This window comes from Eleginops maclovinus, chromosome 16 (assembly GCF_036324505.1).
Source record: "Eleginops maclovinus isolate JMC-PN-2008 ecotype Puerto Natales chromosome 16, JC_Emac_rtc_rv5, whole genome shotgun sequence".
Lineage (NCBI taxonomy): Eukaryota > Metazoa > Chordata > Actinopteri > Perciformes > Eleginopidae > Eleginops > Eleginops maclovinus.
Window position 1 is genome coordinate 24,576,918 of NC_086364.1, and position 10,172 is coordinate 24,587,089.

Below are 10,172 nucleotides of genomic sequence, written 5' to 3' on the forward strand. Positions count from 1 at the left end.
AAGCCGTCTAAGAGTAACTAAAAAGAGATCCTTTATTTCCAATGCATCCAACATGTTTGTATTTTCAGATTAATCCTACTTCTTACAAACAATAATCTCAAATCTCAGATTAAGTTCAACTTTATTCAGATCTCATCTTTACATCTGAGGACATTCCTGATGGGTGAGTGTGTGTGAGTGTGAGGTGGTGAATCCAGTTTGGCGTGGCTCCTCCCGGCCTCTGATTGGCCGAATCTATTCATCTGTGTTGCAAAACTCTTGCTGTGTTCAGGTGGTGTCGGAATAATCTGAATAACAAGTTTACCAAAGGACAACTGCAAACTGTCCAAGGAGTCCCTGAACGCACCATGTTTTAACAGGATTCTTTTGGGAATATCGAAACAATCAGTGGGCCAGCTAACCAATCAGAGCAGACCTTTGTTTCTCCAAATTCAGACTTTTCTTTCAAAATCTGAAAATATATACTTTGTTCTTTTTGAGTTTAAAAAATACAGATTTCTTTTCTAAAATCTCTGGGCTAACTTCAAAATAGGTTTTCATTTCCATGAATCAGATGTTCTACATGCTCCTGGATTTCTCCTGTTTATACATTTAAGACTAAAGTACTTAAAGTCAAAAGGTATGAGATAATAGGAACAGTCCACTAATATAAACATGCAAGTTAAATTAATTGACGGAGCAAAGTCAATTTTCTCTTTAATTAAGCTAAGCTAGGCTAGGCTACGCTATGCTAGGCTAACAGTTCCCCTGCTTCTTCTTGGTCCTCCTTGTTTCTGGGTAAAGCACACAGATGCAGGCTGAACGGTTATAGTTTCTTTATAAAGATGAATTAATACAATACAAATCAACAGGATGTTTGTGCTGCTCTCTGAGGTCTCACAGACCCACAGAGACCCCTGCGGCACAGATCAGGTCCTGAGGGGGGGAAGCTGTCAGCGTTCAGACGGAGCCGAGTCCGGCCGCTCAGAAGTCTTTGTAATGCATCAACCTGCACAGGTACACACAGAATAAATATAAGCTACAGAAAACACATTCAAATATTCATTAAGGAAATAATATAACATGGAAAACATAGAGTAAAAAAATGTGCAATAAAATCTACTTTATTGTACATGTTCACCATCGGGGTTGTTTCCATAACTATAAATCAATATAATTCTGATGTTCAATACTGGAACATTTCTTCATTTGATTTTCTAAAATATTATTAATAACTTGTTAAATCTGGAACAAAAACGATTGATATTTCAGAGAAAACCTGGGGAGGATTTCCCCCCCCCTAGTGGCCACAGGTATCACAGCTGTATCATGAGTGAAGAGTAAACAAAGCAGCTGATTGGCTGACCGGAAGAGTGGAGCGTGTCCTTTGTTGTTGGCCAATGAGAAGAAGCCGCTGTGAGGGGAGAAGTCGAGGCTGGCGGCACGGTACACGATCTTCCTCTTGGAGACCGGGAAATTCGAGAACACACTGAGGGAGGGGAGGTGCAGCTGGGGGGGAGGGGGAGGGTTAATATCACCACAATAATAATAATAATAATGATAACTACAACAACAGTCTGAAGACGCTCTGAGGGGAAGCTGCTCTCCAGTGACTCCTCACCAGGCGCACCGCCTCGTCCTCGCTGCGGGATGCCATGGCGAGGATCTCCGAGGAGGGGTTAAAGGTCAGCGCTGTGACTGGGGTCAGCAGGTTCATCACAGCCTTCAGGGGGCGGGGCTTATCTGAGCGGAGACACGCCTCCTGAGAGTACACGTTCACCACGCCCGACTGAGACCTAAACAACAACAGATATTACTGTTAATAAATATAAACGAGGTCGTAATTCAAGCTATCAGCCAATCAGAGGGCAGTGTGCATTGGGGGTGGGGCTTACCCGCAGGCCAGGTAGCGTCCGTCTTTGGAGGCGGCGATGGAGGTCCCCGTAACACACCCTTCATCAGAAAACCTGCACACACATCGAGAGCTTCGCAGATCCCACACATACACCTCCCCCTCCGCTACACACACACACACACACACACACACACACACACACAGTTATGGTGCTCTCTGAATCCTCTATAGTGGACTCCCACAATGCATCAGGAGAAGTATGTAGTGTATGGACAGCAGGTAACAGGAAACGGATCAGACTCAGGTCTCTGAAATAGGAAGTGCTCACCTGAGTTGGCGAACACCTTGCTGCCGTCGGGGGAGAAGGCGACGCCGCTGACCTCCCCATTGATCTTCAGGCTGCTCACGACCTCCCGGGTCTGCAGGTCAGATGAGGGGGGGGGGGGGCCTCTGAGTGTTAGTAAAGTGCTAAGAAGGGGGGGGGGGCAGCTCACCTTCACCTATTAACAGCCTGACTGACTGCATAATGGACTACATCAAGTTCTGTGAGGAACACATCCTACCCACTGTACGGTGTTTTCCAAACAACACACCCTGGATTACCCCCGAGATAAAGGCTCTCCTGAAGGACAAAAAGAGGGCCTTCAGATCAGGCAGCAGAGAGGAGCTGAAGGCAGCAGAGAGGAGCTGAAGGCAGCAGAGAGGAGCTGAAGGTGGAACAGAGGAGCTGAAGGTGGAACAGAGGAGCTGAAGGTGGAACAGAGGAGCTGAAGGCAGCAGAGAGGAGCTGAAGGCAGCAGAGAGGAGCTGAAGGCAGCAGAGAGGAGCTGAAGGCAGCAGAGAGGAGCTGAAGGTGGAACAGAGGAGCTGAAGGTGGAACAGAGGAGCTGAAGGTGGCACAGAGGAGCTGAAGGTGGTACAGAGGAGCTGAAGGTGGAACAGAGGAGCTGAAGGTGGAACAGAGGAGCTGAAGGTGGAACAGAGGAGCTGAAGGCAGCAGAGAGGAGCTGAAGGTGGAACAGAGGAGCTGAAGGTGGAACAGAGGAGCTGAAGGTGGCACAGAGGAGCTGAAGGTGGCACAGAGGAGCTGAAGGTGGTACAGAGGAGCTGAAGGTGGAACAGAGGAGCTGAAGGTGGCACAGAGGAGCTGAAGGTGGCACAGAGGAGCTGAAGGTGGAACAGAGGAGCTGAAGGTGGAACAGAGGAGCTGAAGGTGGCACAGAGGAGCTGAAGGTGGAACAGAGGAGCTGAAGGTGGAACAGAGGAGCTGAAGGTGGAACAGAGGAGCTGAAGGCAGCAGAGAGGAGCTGAAGGCAGCAGAGAGGAGCTGAAGGCAGCAGAGAGGAGCTGAAGGTGGAACAGAGGAGCTGAAGGTGGAACAGAGGAGCTGAAGGTGGCACAGAGGAGCTGAAGGCAGCAGAGAGGAGCTGAAGGTGGCACAGAGGAGCTGAAGGTGGAACAGAGGAGCTGAAGGTGGTACAGAGGAGCTGAAGGTGGAAGATCAGAGAGAGGAAACAGCTACAGGAAGAGGATGGAGGAACAGCTGCAGCAGAGGAACCATCTCTGACTAAACACAGGGCCAGACTCCCAGAAAGAAAGGTGCAAAGAAGGTCTGGAGTGCCCCCCGTCCCCCCTAAAGACCTCCGTCTCCTCAGCAGAAAGAGGCTAAGCTCTGTCCCTTCTTGTAGAGAGCCGCAGAGTTATCGGACCGGTCCAGTTTGTTGTTCAGATGAACACCCAGGTACTTGTAGGATTCCACAATCTCTATGTCCACTCCCTGGAGGGGGGGTGTTGGCACCGTCTGAAATCCACCACCAGCTCCTTGGTCTTCCCTGCGTTGAACTGGAGGTGGTGCCGGAGGGCCCTGATTTCATAGGTTTGATCAGTCAGTCAGTCAGTCAGCCCCCCCCCCCCCCGACACATTCCCCCCTGCTGCACCCCCCATTGTCCCCATTGTCCCCACTGCCTGGAAATGTCACCTGTCCCACCTCCACCCAGCCCCCGACCATCGGCTCACAGACATTTTTCACACCTGCCCCTGTAACTTCTCCCCCACAACCCCCCCCCACCCGCGGACGGCACCTTGTCCCTCACAACCAACCAGGTGAGGAGGGAGCTGCAGAGGTGTAAGGCACGGAAGGCAGCGGGTCCCAACGGCATCAGCTCGAGGCTCCTGAAATCTTGCTTGGACCAGCTGTGTGGGATTGTGGAGTTTCTGTTCAACCCGAGCCTGAAGCAAGGGAGGGTACCACTACTGTGAAGACGTCCTGTGTGGTACCTGTGCCAAAGACCCCCACCCCAAGGAAGTGAACAGCTACCGGCCGGTGGCGCTAACATTGCAGCTGATGAAGACCCTGGAGAGGCTGGTCCTTGGACACCTTCGGCCCTTGTGAGACCATCAATGGACCCGCTGCAGTTCGCCTACCAGCCTGACATCGGGTGGATGACGCTGTCATCTACCTGCTGCAGAGGTCCCTCTCCCACCTGGAGAAGGCTGGGGGCCCTGTGAGGATCTTTGATCTCTCCAGTGTCTTCAACACCATCCAGCCCCTGCTCCTGGGAGACCAGGGGGGATCACCACTAGGGCTGTCACTTTACGTTCGAGAATCGGTTGTACAATCGATTGGACCGACCAACACACGTTTCGAAAACGAAAAGAGGGAATCGATTTTTAACAAAAAACTTATTTTTTAACGAATTAAACAAATATAAAATATTTTATTTCATTATGATTATTATTAACATAACTCACAAACAAGCAGAAAGAAAAGAATCCTGAAAGTGCAGTAGGCATGCGAGGGCTAAAAAGTCAATCCCACCAACTGCCCGCCCCGGAAACAGCCTGAGAGAGTCGGCTGCCGCGGCTCAGTGCTCGGCCGCAAAATGGAGGGCAATGGCGATCAACCTGCGCGACATGAGAGAGTGATAACCCCTAATCACAGGAGGAGTTCCATATGGAAGCACTTCGGATTTTGGGCTGAAGGCAAAACTATGGAGAAGGACAAAGTGGTATGCAAGCTGTGCGACCGTGAGTTCCCATATCACAGCGGCACTGCAGCTATGAGGGGGCAGACTCAGTGTGTTCTGGTCCACGGTCTGTTGTGGGGACTGTAGCGATCCTGCGTGTTGGCTCAGTGAAATATGTTCAACCTATTTGTATGTGGGCTAGTCCTCAAGTGAATTTTAAGTTTTATTTTCAAACTGTGTAACCATCGCCTGCCTGTGTGAAATGTGTGAAACAGCCAGAAGCCTGCAGTATGTTTCCTCATCGATGTTGTGGCAGTCCATACTGCTCATTGTTTTTCGAGAACGCTCCTGTTTGCACGAACTTCACGCAATAAATAATCAGAAACGCTGACCTGTACGTCTCTTGCGGCCTCTTTACGTTCGTCCTGATGGCAGTGTGTTGGCCTTTATTGTGAAAATTGAAACGTAGACGTGGATAATCGATTCACCTCAACTCCTGGATCCTGGACTACCTTACCGACCGTCCACAGTACGTGAGGACCAGGGAGAGTCAATCAGAGACCATCATCTGCAGTACGGGGGCCCCCCAGGGGACGGTCCTGGCCCCGTTCCTCCTCACCCTCTACACTGCAGACTTCCCCTACAACACGCCGACCCCCCAGGGGACGGTCCTGGCCCCGTTCCTCCTCACCCTCTACACTGCAGACTTCCCCTACAACACGCCGACCCCCCAGGGGACGGTCCTGGCCCCGTTCCTCCTCACCCTCTACACTGCAGACTTCCCCTACAACGAGCCGACCTGTCTCCTGCAGAAGTTCTCTGATGACTCCGCCATCGTTGGCCTCATCTCCAACGAGGATGACAGGGAGTACAGGGAGCTGACGCAGGACTTCATCCTCTGGTGCCGGAGGCACCACCTCCAGTTCAACGCAGGGAAGACCAAGGAGCTGGTGGTGGATTTCAGACGGTGCCAACACCCCCCCTCCAGGGAGTGGACATAGAGATTGCGGAATCCTACAAGTACCTGGGTGTTCATCTGAACAACAAACTGGACCGGTCCGATAACTCTGCGGCTCTCTACAAGAAGGGACAGAGCTTAGCCTCTTTCTGCTGAGGAGACGGAGGTCTTTAGGGGGGACGGGGGGCACTCCAGACCTTCTTTGACTCTGTGGGGGCATCAGCCATCTTCTATGGTGTGTCCTGCTGGGGCTGCAGCATCTCAGCTGCTGACAGGAAGAGACTGAACAGACTGATAAGGAAGGCCAGCTCTGTCCTGGGGACTCCTCTGGACCCTGTGGAGGCGGTGGGAGACAGGAGAATGGCAGCTAGGCTGTCTTCCCACCCCCTCCAGGACCCCCTGTCCGCACTGTGCAGCTCCTTCAGTGACAGGCTGCTGCACCCGCGGTGTCTCAGGGAGAGATACCGCAGGTCCTTCCTTCCTGCAGCGATCAACTCTATAACCAGCATGGCCCCCGGTATACCCCCCACATATAACCTCACTGACTATAACCCCCCCTGATGTTTAATAACTGTGCAACACAAATCTGGCTGCTATAGTTTTATTTTTGTGTATTTTGTAAACTGTGTGTATATTTGAGTATCTTGGGTGTGATATTAAGATGTGTTGGCTCTTTCTGCTCTCATAATGAAAATGTCCCCACTGTGGGACGATTAAAGGTTTTCTGATTCTGACCTTCAGAGTGAGGAGGTGCAGGTAGCCTCTGGTCCCGCTCAGCAGCAGAGCGCCTCCTTCAGGACACACGGAGAACTCCTTCACCCGCGCTTCCGTCAGACCTGAGACACACCTCCAGCCGTTAGCACGCCAACACAGTGAACTACGACGGTTAGCATTAGCTTGCTAGCATTCAGGTGTGTGTGTGAGTGTGTGCTGACCCCTGACGGAGGTGACGGGGGTTACTCGGCCCTCCATCATGTCGTACAGGTAGAACATCTTGTTCCTCAGACTCGTGGCGATCACCGTCTCACCGTCCTGGCTGAACGCCGCCCGGTGGACCGGAAACTTCTCCAGCCGGATGCTCTGGATCTGAGGGTTCGACTTCCCATCCACCTACACACACACACACATCACATGATCTGCTCCCAGTGTTTGTGCTAAGCTAGGCTAAGCTGAAGCATAGAGATTTCTGTTAAAAATATCAAAGGACGGACGCTGTGGTGAGAAGGTGTGTGTGTGTCTGACCTGGAACAGGCTCAGTGATTGGTCCAGGCCGGCGGCCATGACGACCTGAGCATTGGGGTGGAACTGGACGGAGGTGAGAGCGTCCGGCGAGGGGCGGGCTGCGTTGGCGTGAAGGCACTTCTTCATCTGGAGAGAGAGAGTTATTAATGATCTCTGAGAATCTGCCCGGCAACACGGAGCAGATTCAACGTCTAACTCATTAAAGACCCGTAATTCAATAAAGAGGGATAGTGAGATGTTTCCCAGGAGCTGCTGACCCTCAGGATGTTGCCGGGCAGACGCTCGGAAGACGCCACGAAGTTCCCCGTCCTCCTCATCAGCTCCTCCTCCTCTTCATCATCAGCTGCAGGACACAGCATGATTATCACAGCGCTCCTGATGCAGCAGGTCCAAGACACACCATTTAGAGAGGGGGAGGTTCTGCTTTAATCAGCTGATCGTTAAAGAGTTTAAACTGTTCCTACCGTTCTTCTTCTTCACGCTGCTGTCTGCCCACGAGGGTGCTCCTCCCATTGACTTCTGAAATCTGACACACACACACACACACACACACACACACACACACACACACACACACACACACACACACACACACACACACACACACACACACACACACACACACACACACACACACACACACACACACACACACACACACACACACACACACACACACACCATCAGCAGGGGTTCGGGTATGTGTGTGTGTGTGTGTGTGTGTGTGTGTGTGTGTGTGTGTGTGTGTGTGTGTGTGTGTGTGTTACTCACTGCTCTCTCATCCTCTGCTGGAGTCTCTGTTTGCTCAGGGTCTCCTCTGCGTCTCCTCGGATCAGGTCTCTGCGGAATCGATGCTTCATGTCCACCCTGAGACACCACAGAAGAAGACTCAGTCAGACACCACAGAAGAAGACTCAGTCAGACACCACAGAAGAAGACTCAGTTAGACACCACAGAAGAAGACTCAGTCAGACACCACAGAAGAAGACTCAGTTAGACACCACAGAAGAAGACTCACTGCTCCTCCCGCTTGTCGTCCTCGTCGATCCACACCGCCTCTCGGTTTGCCGCTGGCTTCGCTCGCCCTTCGTCCTCTGACTCTCCGGACTCATCGTCTCCGTCGTGCAATGAGACGACCGTCGGCTCCTCATCCACCTGCGGACAGGAAGTGATGTCAGAGCAGGAAAACACAGCTGAGTGAGCTGAGAGGGAAGCTCTGAGCATCCCCTGCTGTCTGAAATCACCTGGGATGATGGTGATGCATTAAAGGGCTGCAGGAATCTCAGACCTCACATCAAACACACCTGTAGATCACACACACACACACATACACACACTAAACACACATCCAAGTTATGAGAGAAAATCTAAACAAGACAAAATTCTGGGAAAAGTCACAAAACTTTAAAAAGTGAGAATTCAAAATAAATGATCTCTTTTTCCTAAAGTTCTCAGAAAAGTCGGATAAAAAAAAGAAAAGTCAAACTGAGAAAAAAAAGGATCAAAGTTCTGAAAAGAAATTGTCTGATAAAGTCAGAATTTGAAGAGTCCATTGAGCCGGACCGGGATCAGACCTGTGGTCAGACCAGTATCTGGACCCCCTGAAGACCACATTAGGTTTGGAGGCAGCAGAGACCCCGCAGGCCCTCCTCTGAGACCACATGGAACCATCATAAAGCAGTCCGGTGGGGGGGTCTTACCTCCTCGAGTTTCTCCACCAGCTCCTCCTCGCCCCCGAACAGCAGATCCTCCAGCAGTTTCACCGACTGGTCCTGCCCCCCCAGCACCGCCAGCCGGCTCACGTTCCTGAGCCGGCGCCGCTCCTCCTCCCTGGGGTCGGAGCTCTCCGGCCGGGGCTGCTTCCTCTTCAGGGGCCGGGGCTGCGGCAGCTGGATTACTTCCTCCATGTTGGATAAGAACCAGACTCCTAACAGAACCAGGACCAGGGTTAGAGTAGGTTCTTGGTGTTCCTGGTGCAGACACACGTAGAGTAGGCCTACCGTCACTGACCCCGTTTATTACCTGGAGACTACAGACCACAGACCCCTTACAGAACAGACCCTCACAGACTCTGTCTTCTGCCCTGGGTCCTGTTAGTAACATGTTTACCAGCTAACGGTGTGGAATCTGTGCCCCCCGCCCCTCATGTTGATCAGTGGTTTAATGGGTCTGTGGGGCTCTAGTGTCTACCGATCCTCCTGTAGTTAACCTGAGCAGGTGTGAGGAGAGGAAGTGCGTGCACTCACCTGCTGGTTCAAGTCGTCCTGGTGCGAGTCGTCTTGATTAAAGTGAATTTTCAGTCTGTTATTCGGTATGTCTGCAGCTCCACATGCGGACCGTGGTGTTTTCCTCGTGTGCTTCCGGGAGCCTGACCTCAGAACGGGGAGAAAATGAAAGCCTGCCCCCCGGTGGTCACTGACGTCACTGCTTCACAGCTAGAGCTCCGGTGTTGCGTTTTATTTAGCAAAGATATGTCAAAAATGTCCCAGTATGTATTGCTCTTATTAATGACATGAAATTATACAAGTAATTAGTCAATTTGTGCAAAAGTAAACCAATTAAAAGCATCCCGAAGAGCTGCTGAAGCAGGTTTCTGAGTGTCCCTAGCGGCCAAACGGTTTCACTTTGCCCTATTGACTTACGGAAAGAGACGTCTGTAAATCAGCGGGTCATTGTTTTTAGCTACATAAACTCCCCAGTATGAACTCTACTATTTCCCTTATTTAAACCATCACGGTTTAAAAGTTATAAAAGTCGATACATTTTTAATCCTGAGGCATTTTGTCACTCTTCTCATCTGACTGACAGAGCGGGAGGTCGGAAGCGGGCCTTAAGGGAAAACTCCACTGCGCATGCTCTGTCGGCCCACATCCGGGTTCTTTCTGGATCTACAGGCGCTCTGTTTTGGGCTTCATGTGAGCAGCTTCAGAGGAATGAACCTCCCGCTGGATCCAGTCTGTTTACATCCATAGGCCGGTACAGGTACTGGAGTCTGTGTTGGCCGAGGAAACATTTATTCCCTTAAAACTAATATAAAGATAAAGATAAATTAACGTATACATACATACTAAACACTGCCCTTTAAATAACATCTTACCATATCCCTCTGCAGTATAAAGTATAACTCCAGCTGTTGTTCCCAAGTTAACCAGGTGAAGTATAGAGCAGGTA

The 10,172-nt window shown here is 51.1% G+C and overlaps 1 protein-coding gene across 2 annotated transcripts; it reads right to left on the reverse strand.

Moving 5' to 3' along the window:
- Window positions 1–8: 8 nt before the first annotated feature.
- Window positions 9–9,824, reverse strand: utp18 (UTP18 small subunit processome component). Of its 2 annotated transcripts, XM_063904732.1 has the most exons (15): window positions 9,644–9,662; window positions 9,248–9,369; window positions 8,702–8,971; window positions 8,020–8,156; window positions 7,773–7,868; window positions 7,466–7,527; window positions 7,259–7,344; window positions 7,002–7,127; window positions 6,695–6,869; window positions 6,495–6,595; window positions 2,163–2,253; window positions 1,875–1,998; window positions 1,601–1,775; window positions 1,346–1,488; window positions 9–988 (listed from the first exon to the last, which is right to left on the reverse strand). In XM_063904732.1, the coding sequence occupies exons 3-15, from the start codon at window positions 8,906–8,908 to the stop codon at window positions 964–966; spliced, it is 1,548 nt and encodes a 515-aa protein (XP_063760802.1). In that variant the 5' UTR covers window positions 8,909–8,971; window positions 9,248–9,369; window positions 9,644–9,662; the 3' UTR covers window positions 9–963. The 2 variants fall into 2 exon arrangements, with proteins under 2 accessions (XP_063760802.1, XP_063760801.1); XM_063904731.1 differs by having other exon boundaries at window positions 8,702–8,928; window positions 9,248–9,824.
- Window positions 9,825–10,172: the final 348 nt, after the last annotated feature.